The sequence below is a fragment of the Chelonia mydas genome, chromosome 12 (assembly GCF_015237465.2).
Source record: "Chelonia mydas isolate rCheMyd1 chromosome 12, rCheMyd1.pri.v2, whole genome shotgun sequence".
In the NCBI taxonomy this organism is placed as follows: domain Eukaryota; kingdom Metazoa; phylum Chordata; order Testudines; family Cheloniidae; genus Chelonia; species Chelonia mydas.
In genome coordinates, this window is record NC_051252.2 from 18,495,161 (window position 1) to 18,519,197 (window position 24,037).

General features: G+C 39.9%; 2 protein-coding genes across 8 annotated transcripts in view; one reads left to right on the top strand and one right to left on the bottom strand.

The window, feature by feature from the left end:
- The window catches only part of LOC102947665 (borealin-2), a 208,130-nt gene that overhangs the window by 168,033 nt on the left and 16,060 nt on the right, over positions 1-24,037 (bottom strand). For 2 of the 7 annotated variants that reach the window (XR_006285126.1, XM_043526057.1), the window contains 2 exons: positions 22,170-22,225; positions 17,937-20,214 (listed from right to left, as the gene is read on the bottom strand). Coding sequence is in view for 3 of the 7 variants with exons in the window: in XM_043526057.1 (XP_043381992.1) it covers positions 22,205-22,225 (21 nt within the window). In the remaining 4 variants the exon portion in view is untranslated. Of the gene's footprint in view, positions 1-1,770; positions 1,852-17,936; positions 22,226-24,037 lie in introns of those variants that run through there. The other 5 variants (XR_006285125.1, XR_005222228.2, XM_043526056.1 and 2 more) reach the window with 3 other exon arrangements.
- On the top strand, positions 815-18,232 carry DNAJA2 (DnaJ heat shock protein family (Hsp40) member A2). The gene is made up of 9 exons (XM_007059647.4): positions 815-1,213; positions 5,329-5,388; positions 6,522-6,745; positions 9,305-9,385; positions 9,747-9,880; positions 12,726-12,922; positions 16,274-16,418; positions 16,772-16,899; positions 17,458-18,232. Exons 1-9 carry the CDS (start codon positions 1,136-1,138, stop codon positions 17,644-17,646), a joined length of 1,236 nt encoding a protein of 411 aa, XP_007059709.3. The 5' UTR covers positions 815-1,135; the 3' UTR covers positions 17,647-18,232.

Sequence of the window (24,037 nt, forward strand, 5' to 3'; positions counted from 1 at the left end):
ACTTGTATTCTGGAGAAGTTTGGACCACATGTAGACCCAAACTTTGTAGCACAGACTGACCCACCTTTGTAAAATGCATGTGTATCAACATCCTATCCAAACCCTCTTTACTCTGGAAAAGCTCAGATATGGTTCAAATCTCATGGTTAAACCCCATTCTAAATGGTGCTTCATGTGTCAGAATGAGCTAACTCAGAAACTTCCCTAAAATAGCAAGCATTGTTTACCACTTACTCACACGTATCACAGGAACTATAGCTTTCAACTTACTAAAATCCTAACGTATGACCCCTTCTTTTAAATTGTATGACAAAGGCACAAAATGAGGGAACACAACTTAAATAATACTGAAGATTTAAAAAAATACAGAAGTGATATTGGATTCATTTTTAACACCACCGAAAGTTTTCTGGAACTTCTATTCCATGACTCGGCATTTTTCCTGTTGATTATTTACTGTGAGGTAACCAACCTACGTGGGGTAGAGGTAAATCTCAACACATCTCAGGGGAAACTCCAATAACGCTTATGAAATGTGGAAGGAAGTAAACAGGGGCTGAGCAAACACGGAAAATTTCATACTGAAAGATAAAAGCTTGAGAGGCGCATCTACAACTAAAACCGCCCCTTTGTAATGGACGCTCCTGAGTGTAACTCTGGGTGTAGCACAGCGTTACTCACTACACCTGTAAGAAGAGCACAATCCCCTCCCGGTTTTGCTCCATGCCTTCTCTCAGCCGAGGGCTGCCTGCACTCAGGGGCGGGGAGTCTGTTTCGTCTTTAGGGGGACCCATGGCGCTGTCTGTGCCACCCCCGACGTGCCCACAGCTGGACACCGACAGGCACACAGCATTGACCCACGAGCCAAGCCGGGGGCGGGACGGGGCGTGGCCTTGAGATGCAGGCGCGGCTCTCCGGTAGGGGGCGTCTGCCTGAGGGACAGGCAGGGGCGGGGCTCTGCAGCAGCAGCAGCAGCAGGAGGAGGAGGAGGAGGGTGGCGTCGCGCGGCGCGGTGACGTCGTCCGTACGTGGGTGACGTCGTGGCGGCCTCTCTCATTCTGGTCCCGGTCTCGTCCTCGCTGCCGGCTCCGCTGCCCCTCGGCCTGTCCTGCCTGCGCCGCCCCGTCCCTCCGCGATGGCGAACGTGGCCGACACCAAGCTCTACGACATCCTGGGCGTGCCGCCTGGGGCCACCGACAACGAGCTTAAGAAGGTACCGGGCCGGGCGGGGGAGGCTCCGGGCCGGGCAGGCCCCAATTGGGCAGCCGGGAGGTCACGATGAAGCGGGGAGGCCCCGGCCGGGCAGTCGCGGGCCTTGGCCGGGATCAGACTGGGCGGGAGGCCGGCTGGAGTCTAGGCCTCCAGGCTAGGCCGTGCGGTGAAGCCGGTTGGGCCTGCCCGCCAGGCCGGCGCTGGGGAGGCGACTAGGCCGCAGGGAGGCCAAGGCATCCAGCAGGAAGGAGCTGGGGCGCAGGTGGTCGGTGGGAGGAGGGGATCCTAGCCAGGAGTTCTGGGATCCCCGCTGTACCTGAGGGGATCGCCAGGGTTCCCTGCCCTAGAGCCGCCTGCTCCTGTCTCCTCACTTGGTGCCCAGTGCGGGGAGATGCCCAGAATGGTAACCGAGCACCAGGGGGAGACTGCCCCAGTCTCCTATTCCTCTGTAAGGTAGGATCTCCGTGGTGCTCTGTTGGCCGATCCCCTCGCAATTAAAGGGTTCATCTGTAAAATCCGCTAAAGTGCAATACGTTCCAGCCAGTACCAATGTCTGACCTGCTTCAGCAACGGCACAGGCTCCGTTCGGGTCTTCCTGTCCCATCCCTATAGAGCTGATCTTTGCCAGGCTGAAAGCACCTAGGGAAAATAAACAAAGAAGCTGAGCAAAAGAGCCTAGAGCATTGTGATCTTCATTATCCTGTACTCAGCACTGACATCTAAACATTTATTGGTTCCATTTAATGTTGTAGTGTACAAGCCACTCCTCCCCTTCCCGCCCCTCTCCCCCCCACCCCGAGAACGGCACCACCCATCATTTAAAAACTACACTAGAGCCTTGGCGAAGTAGTTACTATTCACTGCCTGTGATCGCTTGCAATGATGGGTGGTACTGCTACTGTGAACTATATATCTCATGTAATAGCCAAATTTGTTTGAGGTGGGTATTGATCATTATGAAACAACAAAGTGGAAGTGTCTTGATGAAAGGAAGCTATGAGCTGATCACAGCCAAATATCATCAGACAGCCTACAGAAAGAAGTCTGTTTTGGGTATCCTGTTCGTTACACGAATGGAGAACCTGGGAACACAACTGTTTAATACCTAGAAAAGCACTTATATAGTCCAAAATATAGATTCAACATTGCTTAAAATGTACTTTAGCAGTTAATGGTAAAGTTGCCAACTGTCTCTACCAGTGCCAAGCGCATCCTCTCTCATTAATTAGTTTAGACTTAACTGAGTGCCCAAATATTGAGAACATACTTACAAGCTACCCTAATGCAACTGAGACAATGTATTTAGGTACTGTTTTAATCTGGTGTCAAGCCCTTACACCAAAGCAGAAAAGAAAAGTGAAAGCAAAGCAAAATAGCTTTATCATCATGATGCTGGTGAGATGGCAAAACGATCTTCAGTGCTGATTAATTGTACTAAGTACTATATTTTATCTTCTAGGGCTGCAGTAGAATGCTAATATAGGCCCAGATCCTGAAAATACTTCTCTGAATAACTATGGACTTGAGTAATTCCATTCAGCTAAATGGCTCAAACTAGCATGCTAAAAATAGCAGTGGGGCTGTGGTGGTTCCAGCAGAGACTCAGACTAGCCACCTGAGCTCAGCCCCAGGAGGTTGGGTGGGCTCAACAGCCCACATAGCTATGTCAGCACTACTATCTTTAACACACTAGTGTGAGTCTGTCTTGCTAGGCTAGGAGGCTTGCTCCTAGCTGAGGTGTAGACATACCCATAGTGATCTAGTAAAGGTTTGTCTAAACAGGAATGTTATACTAGGATGAGCTAAGGTATGATTTTATTTTTAAACTGATAACTATACCGGTATAACCCCTTACATGGACATTCTTCTATGCCAGTATAAAAGTGACTTTTTGGTTTTGCTTATATCACATATACCAGAATGAAAGTGTCCACACAGTGAGTTTTACTGGTATACTCCGTGTTGACATGGCCTGGGGATTTTGCAGTTGACTTTTTCAGTGTATTCTAGAATATTTGGGTTATAATCAAGGCTCTGTTTTGTTACGCTGGCTAAGTTTTACAATAAGCATTCATATCCCCTCTTTATATAAATGAATGCAGACTATTTCATAATTATGCAGTGAAAAGATGGGTCTATAGTTATAAAGCAGTATCTACTCTTGGGGGATTCTGTGTGACTGCGTGCCTGCAGAAAATGCCCCACGGCGCCCTTCCCCCAGCAGAATTCCAGTGCTTCCCTGCAGAAAATGACAGGGAAGTTTGGCGGGCGGGGGGATTGTTCCCCTCCAAACAGAGGTGAGGCATGGGGAGGCACATGAGGTTACATGCCAGAGTGTTTCTGGCCCAGCCCTTGCACTGTGTCAGGGTCAGGTGCAGCCTCACTGCCAAGTCCTTGTACCGGGGGAGGTGGGGGTCTTCAGGGTGATCTTTCCACCTCATTACAGCCAGTGGCCTGTGCTCCCCACTGCCATGCTCGAGCCACATTTATTTATTGACAAATAAATTTTGCAGAATTTTAAAATACTGTGCGCAGAATTTTATTTTTTTTGGCACAGAATTCCCTCAAGAGTAAGTATCATTCTAGTCATCCCTGCACAAAAGAGGGAAGTGTGTTCTCTACCCCAAGAGCTTTTAGTTTAAATGAAAATAATACAAATATAGTTCAAATGCAGCATTCTAGAAAAATAGGTCAGTTGAAAATGATGTGGAGATTTTATGTAATACTATACTATAGAAAGGAAAAACCATGTGTAAATCCTTTTCAACACCCTGCTTTTTCTTGTTCTTGAGAAGTTTAGGTCTCTACTCTCTGAGCAGTTAACTTTTTAAAAATTTCTATTTTTAAAAATAGAACCCCGTTGCCAACTCTGTCTGCATATCTATTCAAGGGACACCATCATAGGACCTAACCTTATGAGCCACACCATCAGGGGCTCGTTCACCTGCACATCTACCAATGTGATATATGCCATCATGTGCCAGCAATGCCCCTCTGCCATGTACATTGGCCAAACTGGACAGTCTCTACGCACCATGCATCTGATGAAGTGGGTTTTAGCCCACGAAAGCTTATGCCCAAATAAATTTGTTAGTCTCTAAGGTGCCACAAGTACTCCTCGTTGTTTATGTTCGTAAAGTTTCTTCCCTCTAAATCACAAGTAACTATTGTAACTGATTTGAGACAAGTGTAGTGAAAACTTTCCCAACTAAATTCAGCTCCATAACGCTGAAGTGGTAGTAGGAATGTAGGTTATGCTAAGCTGTATGCAAAATATTGTTGCTCAGGTACAGACAGAAGTGTTCAAAAGGAAAGAAGCAGTTTGAAAACCACTTTTTAGAGATCCTGCTTTACTTCCTTGTGCTACTCTTTCAGAACAATTGCGTTAAAAGATTAGAGTCCGCTACTTCTGTCCATATACTTAATTCACAGTGGCGCTAAATCTTCCTGGAGAAGTATGTAGGGAAGAGAATGAAGAAACTATCAATGTGGGTGGGTTGGTTGGTTGGGTTGAGAACCTGAGGCAGCCATTTTGTTGATGGACTTCTGAGGGGCATGACAAATCAGGACAGGATTTACATCCAGTGTGATGGTTTAATAACTAGGGTATGCAAATCCATACCCTCCAGCTAATGGTAATCCTCACCCTTTTTATTCATATTTGGAAATTACAGTTTTAGGTCAGTAATGAATGCTGTATAAAGAATTGGTTGAGTTCAGTTTCAGTGTAACACCTAAACCAGAATACAGAAAATCAACAGTTAAATGCTAGGTTTTGTAGTACTTCAGTTACTCTATGCACTGCATTAATGTGCCAAATCCATAAATGGGTAGTTAATACTGAGTCAGTAAAATAAAACATCAGGTACTTTCTGTTTTATTGCAGAGGACTCTCTTCATTTGTTTTATTCTAGTGGACTTTTGCTTTATGGCTAAATTCTGACCTTGGAATATTTTTATCTGATTATTGACTTAAGTAGGTGCTGGTTGTACACTTACAGGAGATGTTTGTATCGTTCTCTGTAGAGTACAGGTTCAGTTAATCAACTTGATTTATTTTGAAACCTGGAATCCATCACAGACTTAATGACTTGTGTTTATTTTTTTGTCAATTAGGCATACAGAAAGCTAGCCAAGGAATACCACCCTGATAAGAATCCAAATGCAGGAGACAAAGTAAGATTTTTTTTTTATCTTGAAATGTATTTATTTGTATTGCCATTGTATCTAGGGGCGCCGAACAAGAGATTCAGGGCCCTGCGATATTAGGACTTGTTCATATACACAGTAACAAAAAGACAGTGACCCCAAAGAAATAATAATCTAGTTTATGAAACAGTCTCTGAAGTGGATGAGACAAATGTGGACAAGGACAAAGTAACATAAAATGAGTTGTTGTATAGTAAGCAAAAGCCTCCATTCACCGCCTGCCTAACTGGGGTCAGCTGGCTGTGCTTTGAGGCATCATGGAAGAGGTGAATGTTTAGGAGGGATCTGAAGAGTAAGGCAGCAGTTTTGCAGATCTTTCATGGAAGTGTTCTCCACTCATAAGAGATGGAAGTGGAGGTATTTGAAAGAGATGCAAACAATGAATACAGGGCTAACCTTCAAGATAAAATAGATTAGACATGCAAGGCTTAGTTAAGTAACCTGTCTTGAGAGAGAAAAAAGATATTTCAGTGATGTCTCAAATGAGTTGGGTTAACATGACGGAAAAGTCCTCTTAATACTTAAGAAGACTAGCACATCTGGAGCCATGTTAGTTGACTGTGCAGACTACAACAGGTTATTGTTGTTTTAACAACTGTTGAAGGCTCTTCAGTTGTTAAGCTAACATGATTAAAACATCCATTTTGTCCATCAAGACAGGACCTTAGACTTTGTCTAGATTACAACTTTAAGAGTAACATTAATACTTAGCTAATGTGGTAACCACACATACTTAAATCCCAGTCTTGACAAGGCCTTGGAGGTAAAGATAAGAAGTTTGTACTTGGGCAGTGAAGGAGAAATCAATAGAGAGATGTAAAGAGGATAATACATTCATCCTTCATGGTAAAACAGAAGAAAAGGTTTGGATGCATACAAGCACAGCCAAATCTACCTGTTCTAAAGGTCAAAATATAGACTGCAATAGAATGTTCTGAAGTGGAAGAGTATTTAGGGTTGTACACTCCCTCATGCATAAAAGGATAAAGTGGGGCTGTAAATCAGATGCTAGCATTTCCTTTGTGACTGTCTTCCAAGTAAATCTGTTTTTATATATGTAAAAGTAACTTACAGGCTTTTTTTCCTGACTTCTTTTTCAGTTCAAAGAAATAAGCTTTGCCTATGAAGTTCTGTCAAATCCTGAGAAACGCGAGTTATATGATCGATATGGAGAACAGGGTCTTCGAGAAGGTAGCGGTGGAAGTGGTGGAATGGACGATATTTTCTCCCACATTTTTGGTGGTGGATTGTTCAGTTTCATGGGTAGTCAGAGTAGAAGTCGCAATGGTAGAAGAAGAGGAGAAGATATGATGCATCCACTTAAGTGAGTATCTTGATGCTATGATTCTTCTCACTTAAGTTTCCAAAAAGATATGGTGAAGGTGAACCTTGTCTGATAATCATTGATGCTCTAGTGGGCCTCAGTTCATTCAAAAGGTCTACTGTTTCCAACTCAAATTCATTGAAAGCATTACTTCTAGATTTCAGCAAAAGTTAAAAGAAACGGATCTTCTTGCATTAAAAGTTTGCCTTTGGTAGTAGTGTTTTAAAAGAATAATACATGTGGTTGAAACTTCAAGTCTTACTGTCCATATCTTAATAGTCAGTGTATAAACTCTGCTTCTTTTTATAAACATTTAAATCTTGCCCATTCTTGACTGATTTGCACAGATGACTGTCTAAATTATTTGATCGTAAATATGCCTGAAGTTGTTCAGTGGGACCTGTTAGCCTTCCAGCCTCCGAGTAACCTGGTGATATGTATTCACTATCTAACCTGAATGTTTTATTTGGACCTAGAAGTTTGGTCCATGGAGAATTAGTTCCCTTAGAATTGAAAATGACTGTCTTTCATTTCATTGGGAGCCTACAGCCTATATGTCTTGTTGGGATCCTCTGTTGATTAGAAATTCTGCAGCCCCATTCATTAGCTTGTTAATAACTGGTTGGTAAGAATTATTTTCCCTAGTTATATTCTTAACATAACTAGTCATATGTTCTGACCTTCAGAATGCATGAAACAACTTAGTATTCACTAGTTGAATCTTTTGGGGAAGTAGAGCGACGAGTGTGTTATGGGGTTACTTTTTTAGGTATTTATACTCTTATCCTGGGACCAGTGTGAAAACAAGTGCAAATATCTTATGATTTTCCATTAATTATGCAGAGCAGAAATTACTGCCAGCAAATCAGTTGCAGCTACTCATCTTCAGGTATCCTTGTCTTCTTCCATGATAAAAAAAACATAAAAATCCATGTTTTTCCGTGATTAAAATGAAATGCTGAACTTTAGTTTCCCTATCCACTATATATATATCATTTGAACACAGAGTTTTATTGATATATATTTACAATATTTAAATCAGTTTGAAGTCTGAGTGCCTTCAATTGCTATAATAAAACAAAATTTATAGAATTGCAATTTGTATTTCTTACATATACCAAATATCTCTGTATTCTATATTTTCAGAATTTTGTTCAAATGCACAAAATATAAAGTTCCCACTGTCCGCTGAAATGTTATTAAATGTGTAGAATCTGTTTGGTGCACATAAGGTTGTGCTTAAATTTATGTGGCTCTCCTGTGTAAAAAGTTGGGCACCACTGGAATAAGTGACACTGGAATTTCAGTAAAATTTAGTTAATAGTTAATGTGTTTTTTATTTTTTACAAAATATAAAAACTAAAGATTCCCTGTAAAAAAGCAAATTCTGTGGGTTTTTTTTCCATGGCAAATGGATTTTTAGAATCCCCGTTCATCTTCATAAGCCTACACCTTATTTTCACTGCTGTTTTTTGCAGGCTGACCAGCTTCTTTCTGACCCTCACCTCTGCTATTCTGTGGCCTAGGCCACTCCTCACATTAAGTGCTTAGTGTAATACCTATTTTTGCATGCCAGCTACTTTGTCTAGCAACTAGTACTGTACAAGCAAACTATAAATTAGCTTTTGTATTCTCATAACTCTTTTTAGTTGTTTCTTTCTAAACCCTGACACCAGAAGCAATGTTTTGCAGTTCAAAATAAACTGAGTTGCATTTATTATTGAATGATTTCTGAAGTCTCTGGAAATATGCAAAATTCTGAACTAATGTTGTTAGACAACTACTTTTAAGTAGCTTAACTATACTGATAAAACCATTTGGTTCTTAGTTTTTTTTTCTAGTGCATTAGATACCTTGTAGTTCAATGTTAGCAAATCTGCCTGCTAAAGTGGTCATGGAAACATACCAACAATATATCAACAAAAACACTTTTCCAATGGAAATGAATAAGATAAAATTCAACTCCTAGTGTGAATTCTTAAGGAAAATATTAAACTATAACTATTATCCAGAACTGCTAGGAATTGTCTTCCTTGTGTTAACCCATCTGAGAGACTTGTTTTAGATCTCCTTTAAACCCTTCTTAATTCTTCAGACGACTAGGCTAATTTGTTTCCTGTTGGATTTTACTAGACAGCTAACCTCAGCTCTGGCTTCTGACTAATCTAAAGCTTTTCCTTGAAGTATGTACATTTACAGTTGCATAGTTTCTAATGGGATTTCACCAGACATGAAACTGTTCTGCAAAGTCTGACTTAAAATTCTAAAAGATTGGGTTCTGTGTTTTTAATAACTGCTTATCTTAATGTAGCCTTTGTTACAGTGTTGGTGTACAGAATTTTACTTGCTCAGAAACTTCCTGTTTGTCTCTTTTACATATGTCTGGGTTGTTGTTTTTTTCAGAAGTATTTGTAGACAAGGCTGAAAGTTGCTGTGATTTTTAGTTTTACCCTAAATTGTCTTAGACAATAGCTTGTACCTAAACTAGACTATTAAAATGACTTTTTCACAAAGTGATTATTGGAATGCTAATACTGGAGAATTTACTTTATTTTCTAGAGTGTCTTTAGAAGATCTATATAATGGAAAGACAACTAAACTACAGCTTAGCAAGAATGTCCTTTGTAGTTCATGTAATGGGTAAGCTATATATTTTTCATTAACAGTGCTAGAACTTCTTGGCTGCTTTTACTCTTAAATGTGTTAAACTATTAATTCAAATTGGTATATAGCATGAAGTGTAGTAGTTCGTCACATGTAAGCTAGGAACCGGTTCAAATATTGAAGCATGAAGATACCAAAATCTAACCTATGATGCAATTAATGGCGCTCTTTGTGAAATCTTGAAGAGCTGTCCTCTGTATCTCAGTGATAGATTAGCCTAATTGCAACTGACACTGCATCAGTGCAATTGGGGGTGTAAAACGGAAGGTTGGTATTTATTTTCCATATATTCTCAAAATAACTTCAATTATAATCTAACTGGCACTTTCCAATTTAGTCAAGGTGGGAAGTCTGGAGCTGTTCAGAAGTGTAGTGCTTGCCGAGGTAGAGGTGTACGTATCATGATCAGACAGCTGGCTCCTGGGATGGTTCAGCAGATGCAGTCTGTGTGCTCTGATTGCAATGGAGAAGGTAGGCCAAATGTTTCCGGTGCTTTTAAAAATGTTTAATGTGGTTCGAATCTAGGTTCAATAGTAAATTGTCATATCTCATCTGGAGAATTTCTGAATTAGATTTTGTTTGTAATTAGTGAAGTTTGATTTTTAGTCTGTCAAGGATATTTCTTCATGTATCAGAACAGGAACACAATTTGGCAAAATTTGTAGTCTGCTTAGGGGAGGATTGGAACCTGAATAGCAGGTGCTACTGCTTAGAAATATTTGGACATGCTTGCCCCAGTGTCTTGCTGTCTGGTGCTAACACTGTAAAAAAACATTTACTTTTATGGGATAAATTTAACTTAGCATCAGGATAGATTGATTTAAATCAAAGCATTTTAGAGCAATGTTTTGCATTTGTTCATTTGAGTTATTTTCCAAAAGAGAAGGTGATTGTCATTTATTTGTAACCATTGAAATATGTTGATTGGCAACTATATATAGCCTTCCCATTAAATTGGGTGCTGCTTCTTGTTAACCAGGGGATGCACTATATCTATACACTGAAGCAATTAGGAAACTTGCATTCAAATTTGTAATTTTTATGATGTTAGAAAATGGTGAATGATCCCTTTCTTATTTACTAGACTAATTTTTTACTTATATCTTTTGTCAATCTCTGGAAATTTGAATTCAATTAAATGCACTAAATGGCTTTATTAAATAAAACTACCATCAGTGTGCTGGAAATATTAGAAAAAAGTTAATGGAAGCAGTTTTGCATTTAAAATTATTAAACAAAGGAAGTATTATCTGTAGTTAATAATTGAATCGATTTGTTTCTGGGGTCATGTCCTTCAAAATTTTAGAACTAGTAGATCTCATCCTCTTTCACCTAGTTTTATTCGTAGTTTGGAAGAGGAAAACAAGCTTTCCTTCAAACTAGGCACCAAACATACTGCTTGATATTTTTTATTTTAAATTATTTAAATGATTATAGTAAATTTAGGCCTAAACTTACATGTCATCTCAAATTTAGTTTTAAATAGATTTTTAAAAATAAACTTGTATTTAATTTCAAGTTCTTTGGCTACAAAAATCACTGATAATATTTTGGATCGCTGAGAAGAGTGGATACAAAAATCAATTATTTTTGTATCCACTCTTCTCAGCGATCCAAAATATCAATTTATTTCTCTTTCAGAAACAAATGTTAAAATCCACATTCAACTTTCTGAAAGATGGAAATAGTAGTGTTATATTCTATATTACTTTTGCTGATTTGGGCACATATGTGGTAGTGAATTAAACATCCTCCGCCTTGCATATATTTCCTGGATCTTTCTTAATTTACGAAGCACCACTAATTTGTCTGAAATCTTGTGCTTGTATTACTTATGACATAATAGCTGAAAATGCTGAACTGCAATAAAAATTTAGTTTTTGGCGGTCTGTTTTTATTCTATAACCAGTCAAATTTTTTACCAAAGAATTGAAAAACAGTGTGGTTTCCTGTTTTTAGCTACTTTGTCACTTTGCCTGATTTAATGTAAATGCATAGTTCCAGTAGGACTGGACACATCTGCTGCATCCTAATGTTCTGTACATTTGTTTCACATAGAAGTATGGCTTTAATTTCTGAGTAGCTAAATATCTGAACATAACAATTGCTTCTGCTTGCAGTACTTAAATGGAAGAAGCAATAGGCACTGTACCGGCAACTGAAGTGATGGGATTGTACAGGATATTTTGCCAATACATTCTGGTTATTCTGGTCTACTATAATGAAGGCAGTTCCATATTAAATATCTGTCCTTTAAAAGTATATCCAAATAAACTAGAAAACAAAAAAGCTCTTAAGAAGTATTGGATATTTTTTGGATAACCACCCTGCAGTCTTCTAGAAGGCAATTCTCCTGTTAAAGGTGATTGTCAAGGTGTAAAAAATGCTTTAAGAGTGAACATATACACTAAGAGTGTCAGGTCCTCTTTGCAGGAGAACCTTAATGGTGGTGTCACGCTAAGCTATAACTTGACCTGCTGCTTTTTCTTTCTCCTCTCCCTCATGTTCCCACCCTCACCCCCACCCCCCGGTTACGTGTACACTTACAATGATGTCTCTCACCATCTGTACAGGTATAAATAGTAGTGTAGATGGTGAGAGACAGCTTAGGTGAGTAGAGTGCCCTACATACCTGAACTGCCAGAGGTAAATACCCTACACTGCTCTCTACACACCCAAGCAGTGCCTCCCACTTTTACGCTGCTATTTTTAGCAGTGTAGTTTTCTCCTGCCAGAGCCTTTCCCCATGGTCTGAAACTCAGCCTCCACACCCCAGAAAGGAGAAATGAACCTTAGTTTCAGTTATGTCCCATTACCATTCAGGTTTCTCAAAGATTTTTCATAGGTTCCCCAAGCAAAATGAGGAAAGGAAGAACCTGACTCCTTGTAACTTTTTGTTTAGGAGTGGAGGGGGCCGTTTTTATTCATGAAGAGCAATAAAAGCCACAGACAAAGCTTATTTTGCCGAGCAGGTTTTCTTTAAATGCTCGTGCTGTTTGGAATTGGAAGTCATGGTTCTTGTTCCATCAGGCTTACGATCTGAGTTCTAACTCTTCAAAATAATTTTGTGGGATGGCAGATAATCTCATGCCTCTCAGTGCCTTTTGGGTCTCTTTCTTCTCATTAGGATAGCATTAAATTTATTAGCTTTCCCCTTGTGGGACACACTAATAACACTAAACGAAAAAAATTTCCAAAGTGATTTGAGATTGGTTCTCTTGGACACATTCCCCAATGTATGGTAAAATAAGTGGTACTGTATCCTCAAATAAGGAAGGAAAAACATTCCTAGATTTTTCTATCCTTCTTTCTCTAGGTGAAGTTATTAATGAAAAAGACCGTTGTAAAAAATGCGAAGGGAAGAAGGTGATCAAAGAAGTAAAGATTCTTGAAGTCCATGTAGATAAAGGCATGAAACATGGGCAGAGGATTACATTTACTGGAGAAGCAGATCAGGCCCCAGGAGTGGAACCGGGAGATATTGTCCTCCTGCTCCAAGAAAAGGAGAATGAGGTAACTTGTGACGTGATAGGTGAAGTAAAGTTGGTGGGTTTTCCTTAGAAATATTTAACTGTTATACACGTTCCTAGATTACTTTAAACAAACAACTGAGGGAGAGAAACTGAACTTACGCATACATGGCTTGTTCCTAGTGGTAACTGCTATAATTCTGAGCTAGAAGGTTCTGTCTGTAGACATGCAGAGGAGCACACCAAGCATCCCACTGTCTCAATATGGTCATAAAAAGTTACTCTCCTAACTGAAGCAGGGTTACCCTTGGCAGACTTACCACTATGAATGTCCTGTCCTTGTTGTGCACCTGCTTCAACCCTGTCATGCAGTAAGTAAAGTTGAGTATAAAGCCAGCTGGTTTTTGGGGGGGGGGTTGGGTTGGTTTTGTTTTCCAAAGGCTATCAGATGAAAATGGAGAATCTCCCTCAATCTTCACTTGCTGTAAACTGTGCTGTCTGCTTCTGTTAACCTAGGAAGTGTGACAAATGGGTTTGGAAATATTAACCCAGATAAGTAGTATGGTCATGCTGATATTGCACTCATCATAGGACCCCTCCTCTTTTCTACCCAAACTGTAGACCTGCATTTGGCTAGTTGCATTTTTATTCTGTCTTGGCATATTTCTACACAGTATGTACCTTGGAGAATATTGGTTTTCATACATTTGAACTAGGTACTATAAAACTGATTCTGACACAGTACACGATGCTAAATTACTAGAACATGTTAATTAAGGAAAGTTGCAGTATATAGTAAAGTCCAGGAGAATTTTTCCACTCTTTAATGTGGTAACTATTTTTGGCAAAGTTCAGAGTATTAGATGAAGAAACATAAGTGATGGTTCAGTATTGTGAAAACAGCATATAAAACTATTGTGTGAAATTGTGTGGTGCAAGCTGTTCCTTTTCTGGTGTTCCATAAACACAGTGCGGTATTGTGAATTTAAGTTCATACATATTTCAGTGATCAAATTCTAGTCGTCCATCAGGAAAGCTTTGAATTAAAAACTGAAGTAATACAGGTATCTGAAAAATCTTTAAATGATTCATGCTGGAGTAGCATTCCAACACCAAAGCACTTGACCCAGCCCCTCCTACAGCTGTCTGTCTGGTTTCCCTGTGTGTTCAGTTGCAACTTTGTGCTCCTCCCAACTTCTTGGCTGTGGTTGGGTGAAGGGAAAGGAAGGCTACTAGGATAAACAATGTGACTTCAAGTGTCAGGTACTGCCAGCACTAATGACAGGTCAGAAATTCCAGGATTTGAAGCAGAGGCCTTCTCGGTCTTGGTCTTTTGATCTAGCTATGTCTGCTGCCGTATTGTCTTGGACAGTAAAACATATTGTGGCTTTCTCCTTTTTGCTATGACCATGTTTACTGGTAACTCTGTAGGTCAGTCCTCAGTTGCTTTTTAATAAGCATGTTGCAGTTTAAGAATATATGGACAAAAGATTGCTAGCATAATTGTTAGTATGGTGGTGAAATGGTGATTTTGTAAGGTGTTTGTTTATATGAGCTTGAGAGGAACCTAAAGCAGTGGTTCTCAAACTTTTTAGCAACCCAAGGACCTCCATTTTGATTCAAATTTTTCACACACCCCCAGACGCCCTGCCTCCTCTCCGCCCCTGCCCCTCCTCTTCCCCACCTCTTTCTGCCCTCCTGCCCAGCGTGCCCTGTCCCCGTTTCTCCCCCTCCCTCCCAGCGCCTGCTGCATGCTGCTGAACAGCCGTTTCCTGGCACGGGGAGGGAGGGGGAAGAGTTGGTCAGTAGGACCCTTGGCCCCGGACATGATTCCATCCCATCCCCTGAGCGAGTCCCCATCCTTCCCAGCACCTCCTGCATGTCGGGGAACAGCTGTTCCACAGCGTGCAGGAGGCATTGGGGAGAGGGGAAGGAGTTGATCAACGGGGCTGCAGCCCCAGACATGATTGCACCTGCTCCTCTCCCTCCCTCCTAGCGCCTCCTGCACACCGCTGAACAGCTGTTCCCCCGGCATGCAGGAGGCACTGGGAGGGAGAAGGGGGAGTTGATCAGCAGGGCCCATGGGCCCTAGTTTGAGAAATGCTCACTAAAGCATTAAATCATTTTGGTACCATAGTTTAAATGTACTGAAAGGCTTGAGGAAAGGTGAATACAGGTCTCCTGTTGCCACTTGACTCTAAGTAAAATCATTGTAGCTAAACTGCATTTGGAGCTTGAGGCCTGAATAGCTCAACTGTGGTACTGAAAAATGCTTCTCAATCACTTGACTTCTTCCAAGATGGGAGAAACTAAGATATTGGCAGGTTGTTAAATTTGGGTTTAGAAGCTGAGAAAATGACTTTTACCTGAATGTGTTTGTCTGCAGGTAGAATGAAACTACTAAAATTATTGTCATGGTTGATATGCCAGCTGAGACTAAAATATATCTCCTGGTTCCAAAAACTACTTGCTCTTGGGAAGAAACTCTGCTGTCTTCTCACACATGTCAGCATAAAACTGTTGCCATATTTTATTTTCAAGGACAGACATTGGTGCTGGAGAAAAACTTTCCAGCATGTCTTTTCTTGCTGTGCAAGAAAGGATAACTTTGAGGATGAAGTCATGAACCAAGTTTTATATGCTGTTACACTAAATATCTGTATGTTGTGAGCAAGCAAGCAGTGAACAACTTCAGGTATCTCTAATAGAGGCGTGAAGGGAAAAAGAAGCAACCTTTCTGGATTCATGCCAATGGGCTAACAATCCTTCATTCACTTCACACCTCTGTAAAAGCCTCATTACAGAAAATTTAAAGCAGCTGTGATCTTGCTTGAATATATAGATGAGTTAAAGCAACTATCCACAACTAGTTTGGGCTTAGTCCTGAGGACTTTGAACAACACTCTGACTGTCTTTTTGCCCCTCCCTCTCTTTTTAAAATCTGAAAATAGTAGCATGATCAACAGCTAGCTTTTACATGAACATTTTGAGGCTAAGTGAAATAGTCTTTAAATATATAATTTTGTTACTGCGTCTCCATTGTGTTGTCATTTGTCTTTAGATTAGAAGATCTTTGGGTCAGGGAAAGACTCAGTCTGTTGTACAGTCATAAGAGCATTTTACAGCTCTAATTTGTTTCTAATGAATATGGAACCGGAGTCATAGAAATTAACATCTATATACTATTGCATATTGCACAACATGCAACTCTTAGGACCTGCTTAATTGTGGAAAGCTAGAACTGGTGTAGATCTTTAGTTTGATCTTTACATGAATGCTAACTTTCGAAAGTAGCAATTTTATAGTTTATGGATTTTATTACTTCAGGATTATATTAAAGATCTGACAGTAATAAGTATTAGAATAAAGATGATGATTAATGTCTCATTCTTAGGTGTTCCAGAGGGAAGGAAATGACTTGCATATGACACACAAGATAGGACTTGTTGAAGCACTGTGTGGATTTCAGTTCACATTCAAACACCTGGATGGACGTCAGATTGTGGTGAAATATCCTCCTGGAAAAGTAATTGAACCAGGTAAACCTTGATTTGATATAAGAATTTATCTAGATACATGTGTGGTTGTACTATTTGAAATGTTGTACCATCAAATTATTCTCATCAAATTATTCTCACTTGCATCCGATGAAGTGAGCTGTAGCTCACGAAAGCTTATGCTCAAATAAATTGGTTAGTCTCTAAGGTGCCACAAGTACTCCTTTTCTTTTTGCGAATACAGACTAACACGGCTGTTACTCTGAAACCTCTCATGCTCTTGCAACTTGTAGCCATTGTCATAGAAATGCAGAGGTATTACTTTGTCAGACGGAAAGCTGGTACAGTACAGGTTTCCGTTAAACTGAGTGATCTTTTTCTGTCATTAATTATAGGTTGTGTTCGTGTAGTTCGAGGTGAAGGAATGCCACAATATCGGAATCCCTTTGAAAAAGGAGATCTTTACATAAAGTTTGATGTACAGTTTCCTGAAAATAACTGGATTAGCCCGGAAAAGCTCTCAGTAAGTATTCCTTCAGTTTGATCAAAAATGTGTTTTTTGAGATGTCTTAAGGGCTCATTGTATTGTGCCCCACGCACTTTTTTTTGAGTAGTTATATTTGGATTTGAGTACAGTCAGATTGTTCAATGTAGTTTACAATGCACAAGTGATTTTAAAACTTTCCATTGAAGTTGGTTAGTTTACATGAAAAACCACAGGAGGGTTGGTGTTCTGGGGTGCAGGTGTAATATAAAAGCACTTGAAAACTGCTCTCTTGATATAGTAGCTATTATACTAGGACAAATGAAAGAAAGTGGCTGCTGTTTTGATTTCTGACCCATCAGTTCTTGCTGCTTACGGCTTTGTCTATATGAGAAAGTTGTACTAGTTAAAAGGACTGATTTTAACCAATGCAAAGTGGTGCAAACACCTGCTGAATTTTAAGATTGCTAATCCATTTATGATAACTATGTAAGACATTCTTAACCTAACATGAATGCCCCCACAGGAGAGATGTGTGCTAAATATTGACACCTATGCTTTCTGATACACCACTAACTATACTCCTTTTATTGGCAGGAACTTGAAGATCTTCTGCCATCTAGACCAGAAGTTCCCACTGTAATTGGTGATACAGAAGAGGTAGATCTTCAGGAATTTGATAACACTCGTGGATCAGGTGGTGGTCAGAGACGTGAAGCCTACAATGATAGTTCTGATGAAGAAAGCACTCATCATGGACCTGGGGTACAGTGTGCCCATCAGTAAACATTTGTCTAAAATGTTGCACAAGGATTTTCTTTCAAGTTTTGCCTGACTTGTTTTCAGCAATCCAGCTGGATTGTATAAGCAATCCAGATGAACCGAGGGACATCTATTGCTGTATGTGTAACCTTTAAATTGGTCTATAGTATCTACAGAGTGTATAATTTAAACTAACCACAAAGCTTACATCTTCATTTTGACTGTTCTGTAGCAGAATAAAGCACTTGAAAGGAAGACGAGACTCCTTTTCACATGGGTTTTAAGTTTGTCCTCGTATCTGTGCTTGATTTTTACCAGTTGTGTAGATTTTAAGTTTCATATTTTAAATTCAAATTCTACATTGTAAAGTTTGTGTACAACTTGTCCTGAGGCTTGGTATTTGGCTTCACCTGCGTAAGCTGCAATAGAATAAAGAATTTCATAGCCTGTATCTATCATTTTAGATGCATGGTAAATAAATGGGCTTCACACATAATGGGTTTAGAGCTGACTGGGAACAACAGAAGACTAAATTAGAAGTGGTTGTAAAAGTTTTTTACCATCTTGTGAGGTTTCTGAAAGTAAATAAAAGCAGTTGGTGTATAATATACTCCTTTCCCCTTGTCACACTTTTATTGATCTAAAAGGATACACTAAACTTGATTCTAACTGGTTAATTCCTTTGTATTTGTTTTACTATACTGCCTAGGAGTCCTAGTACAATCGCAGCCTTGTACTTGACTACATTATGTACAACCTTTGTCCCTGCCCCACAGAGTTCACAATCAAATGAAAAACCATTTCAGTGTTAAGTACCTCTACCTGCATGCAGCTTTCCTTATTAATCAAAGTATTTTTGAATTTATTAACATAACTGGTTGGCCTGCATACAGGTGGTTTCAATCTTACACTAGAATTCCTTGCCTTCTAAATCTTTAAACACGTGTGAAAAGATTTCACCTCTCAATATGGAGATGCTAGAAAAATAGCTTTGACATCCAAAAACAAATCCTATTTATTCTCAAAATTAAGGATTTTTTTGTTCCTTGTTTAACAGCTCTTAGCTTTTAGTGCCCCTTTGATATTAGGCAAGTCTTGGGATATGTCTTTAATCCACTGTCCTTAGAGTGGCAACAAGGCTTTTTTAACATCCTTCCAGAATTGAAGATGGGGAACTTCAAGAATTTCAGACTTCAAGAGACTGTATATGGTCATTAGCCTAACCCTTGGCATAAAAAGACCCTTAACTATGTTCTACTTACTTTAAATGCTAAACAGTCTGTTCCACCTTACTTTGAGCATCACAGCTAAATGCACCTTTCCCAGACCTGAAGAAGAGCTCTGTAGGGCTCCAAAGCTTGTGTCCCTCCCCAACAGAAAGTGATCCAATAAGATATTACCTCACCCATCTTCTCTCTAATATCCTGGGACTGACACAGCTACAACTACACTACATTCACTATTTCCCCTCCGTGCCTTACAGAAATAGGATCTAAACCACCAGATGGGAATTAGAACAATTCCATTGCTACATCATTACTTTCAATTTTCATTGCTTTTTTTTTTTTGTAGAACTGTCTTCATGTAGGCAGAAGTCAAATAAAATTCAAGGATCAGAGATTAAACTATCTTCAAAAGTATGCCTACTTAATATAAATACAGTGGTATAAAACTAGGTTTGTGGTAGATCCATTTATTTATATTCCCACAGTAGCTAGGAGTCCTACACTAAGACCTGGGCTGAACTGTGCGAGGCACTGTACAAACCAAACACTGTTTGTTCCTTGGAGCAGAGACTAAGTTCAAAACAAGAAGCAACAACAGCTAGACAGACACAGGAGTACAAAAAAAAATACAAGACAATGTGACAGGACCCCAGCATAGCAGCAAACTGTTCTTGAGTTGTAGACAGCAGTGAGAAGGACAATAATTAGTTTTGCAGATGTTCACAGGGAGCTCCTCCCACCTAGGATGTCAATATAAGAGAAAACATGAACATGCTCATTAAATTTTCAAATGTGTGTAATGGAGGCTGGTACAACAGGCTAATCAGAGGCAGGAGTCAACATCTCAACAGCAAAGGCAAGATGATAGGTAGGGTGGGCCTTCAAAGTAAAGACAAGCAGCTTCTTTTATACAACAGAGATGAGGAAACCAGTGGAGAAATGCAGAGAGGTGACATGCTCAAAATGTCAGCCTAAGAAAATGATCTTTACAGTATCATTCTGAATGAATATGAGCAGAGTTAGATGTTGTCAAGGCCAGAAAGGAGGATGCTGTAGTAATCAAGCTATGAGATGAGATCTTAAAGAAGAGTTTTAGCTGTGTGAATGATTTAAAAAGGACATCTCTTAGAGAGGTTATGCAGAAAGAAATAAGACTTAGATGCAAAGAGCTAGAGCGGTTCAAGTGAAAGACACCTATGTGATAAGCCTGGGTGACAGACAGGAGTATGGTGTTGTCCACAGCGATTAAGAAAGTAGCAGCAGGGAGGGGGGAGAAAGATTAAGATAGCAGTGTGCGATTTTACTTTGGACAGGAGGCAGAGATGGTGGTTGAATTGGTGTTTCTGAATGAGATTACTTTGAGAACCTGTAAAGAGACAAGAGAAGGGATAAACAAAAGCACTGGGGGAAGGATGAAGAGGATCCTCCAAAGTACATACTGAAGGAGCGATTAGAGAACTAGGACAGGACAAACTAGCTTTACCAGTCCCCACTGAATTCTTGTGTTTCCATCGAATTGTAATACTCATCTCCCTAATTCTAAAAATGTAGATCAGTGGTTCGCAAACTGTGGGTCATGACCCCATTTTAATGGGGTCATCAGGGCCAGCATTAGACTTCCTGGGACCCAGGGCTGAAGCTAAAGCCCAAGCTCCACCCCACCCTGGGGCAATGGGGCTCAAGCTGCAACCCCCTTCCCCCCCAGCAGGGCTTGGCCTGTGGCCCCTTTTCCCTCCCACCCAGGGCATCAGGGCTCAGGCTCCACAACGGGGTTGTGGTGCAATGAAGTTTGAGAACCCCTGCTGTAGATGATCTTGCTGCTTATTTCAGGTTAGTGATGTTATGTTTACTCAGTGCAACCAAGATAATGCAGCATCATTACAAGTACTCAGCATAGGGAAATAGAACATGATTGCTTTTTAAGAGTCTAGATTCCCACCCATGCACTGAAAAGGGTATTGATCAGCTCCAGGTGCTGAGGTAGGCAGCGAAGTAAGTAGTACTCATGATACTTATGTTTAAATGAGCGGTCTATTTTTGTAGAATGAACTGACCTGCACATGACTCCTTCTCTCACATCAGTGCTTAAGTTCATAATACTTGCTTAGGCTTGTTTAAGTACATCAAGTTTAAACATGTAAACATATACTTCCCTAGCAACAATTGTGCAGCATTTTGATTATATGGTTTTGGGTAATGACTTGCAAAAGAAACAAGTTGAAGATAAGTACTAAGTGTTGTAGGATAATGTCCTAACAAGCTTGATAATGTCACTTGACAGTAATTTGGTTCTTCTGAATTACTTATTAGGGTTCACTAGGATTAAAGAGCATAGACAGTGTGTTAACTTTGAGGACCTACTCACCATTTATGCCAAGTTATTTATCTTGCCCAGCTGTCACAAACTCACCCTTGGTAAGCCTAGACCATAAGTGTATGTCTACACTTAAAAATGCTGCAGCTGCACCTTGATAGCCCTTCAGCGTAGACATTAACTACGCCTACACCAACACCAAGATTTTCCCATAAGCATAAGTAATCCACTTCCCCAATAGGCAGCACCTATTCCAACAGAAGAATTCTATTGACCTCTTGTCTGCATTAGGAATTTACAACAGTATACTTATACGTCTCAGATTTTTCACATGCTTGAGAGATAAAACTATACTGATTTAAGTTCCTAGTGCAGATCAAGGTTTAGCGTGTTGCTACCTCATACAGAGGGATTAAAAGCCTCTTTCAACCCTAAAGAAACATTTTCAAGAATATTCTGGGAAATGTGGTATAGTTATTTTATTATGTACACTGTATATTACTGCTCTATTTGAGCACCTAGGAGGTTACTAAGACTGATCAAAATTGAGCTGTTCTAGCTACTCACTGTACCTCCTTTCCAATCCCTCTGTGAGCATAAGGATTTTTTCTAATCCATCTTCCTCTTCCCCCTACTGCATTGCCCTACCACCATCACATAGTATAGCTCCAATTTCTGAAATAGGTAACTTAAGAAAAAGGAGATCTTGCATTTCTGAAATTAATGGCAAGTTGTGTGGTAATATCTTCTCAGGACTTCCACAGCTGTAGAACAGCTGCAACCCCAGTTTTATACATCATCTCTGGACAGTTATATGCTTCTTCTTGAGGTGGTGGAGATGGCATTATTGACATGGCTTGGATCATCTTATTGGGGTACTGCAAATTAGGACATGGACATTTGGTTTGTACTGGTATTGCATGGGGCAGTCAAGAGCTGTAGGATTGTTTTGACAGATCACAAGTACCAAAATTCTGACGTCCAAAGGAGTCCCCCCCCCCTTTTACCTGAGGTCTTGTCTGCACGTGGACTTGTTCCTCATTTATTCCCAGAGTGTGTCCACCTACAGGGTTAATCAGGAAAATCTCCATGTTTAGAAAAGCCCTCAGAGTGGAAATACAAAAGGTGTGAGAAAACTACCCTTAAAAGGAGTGAAATAGTAACACAAAGAGTCTATTACCACTAACTATAGGAACTACATGGCCAAGGTTGAAGCTCTTGCAAACTTTACTGAGACTCAGGAGAACATAAACCCTGATAATAAATTAACCAACTCTTCCCCCAATGCCATGGTAATCACACCCAACCTAACCAAGAGAACAATTATTTTTTTAATATTCTCAACTTCCCAACATAACATTCTCCTTTGTTAGCGTTTGAGAGTCTGCAAGGACTATTTCCCTTTGATTATAATTGCCTTATTTTCATCTCTATTTTCTGCAGTGTAAAATTGCCTAGTTTCATTAACTGGAACATGTAACCAGAAAGGGAAGCTGTTATGTATGTACTTTTATGACAGACAAGGCAGATGCCTTTTAAGTGAAGATTCTAGTGGGAAAGGGTCACCAGTAATGCAGAAGTGTCAAAAGCTGCACTAAGTACAGGTAATGTGACAAAGTTTCCTATGCTCTTAACAGAAATAAAGGATCATAAGAACAGCTACTGAAGTTAGAGAAATTAGCTCAGCCTTTCCACTGCTAATCCTCTACCAATAGAGGACAGAGATTGCCATAAGCAGCACTAGATCTGTAACAGAGGGAGAGTACTAGGAAAGTCCCTTAGTTTTAAAAAGCTACTCCAGCAGCACAGCTTTGCCTCTCACCATACTTAAATATATGCCTATTTCCAGTGAAGGAATTACTCTACGAAATATGCAGAATAATAAGTGTACATTTAAGGGAAACCCACGTAAAAAGCCTCTACAGGACCGCTGTAGCTCACAAATGCTTATGCTCAAATAAATTTGTTAGTCTCTAACGTGCCACAAGTACTCCTTTTCTTTGAGCTACTAGAGTTTTCGTAAGACTGATCAGGCTGCAGTCCCGCTCTTATTTCAACACAGACCCTTGTGTTGAGGCCCAGTTCATCTTTGCACCCAAGCGAGGTTGTTGTGAGAAGCAACACTAAAGTTTAGCTAGTAGAACATGCTTCTGTAAGTTATGCTCCAAATTTGAATGGAAGTTTACCGGACGGCCTACTATGCAAAAAAATTTTGGTTGAAAGTCAACTCAAGTGGAAGGTTTTATCAGATATAGATTGTCAAAGTAACTGTTCAGAAGATTGCTATTTTTTACTCTTCAACTGCTAAACAATCCACTGCTAGTTTTACACTATTGTCCTCCTAGTTATCCAATAGCTTGATGTCAGAAAGAAAAGCTTCCTCTAATTTATGGAGGCTTCTTATAATCAAGACTGCAAGGGACAACTGTTCTTTGGATCAAGAGGGAAACCTGAAATGGTTGATGACATCCTGTTGATTATAATCGAATTCCAGGCTCATTAACCCCATAAGGGTTACAAGATAAAGAACTGGCAGCTCGTGTCAACACAGTACACACAAGTAAAGCTTCAGGGTGCTGTATCAAGGAGTTTCGAAACTGAAAAGTTTAGAACAGTTGCAAAAATGAATTTAGGGAAGCCTAGTGAGAAACTGATCGATACAGTTGAGCCCAAATGCCTTTCATTTAACTTAGGGTTTTACTCCGAGTGTAGCCTGGTCTTAGTCACATGACTATGGGCTAGACTAGAGAAATACCAAGACAGCCTAACAGGAGTTTAGAGTGACATCTACCCTTCTTTAATTTACATTACACCCTCCATGCATGTCCCAGCATACAAGTTACAAATTGAGACTTGAACATAGGTAGGTCTAAGC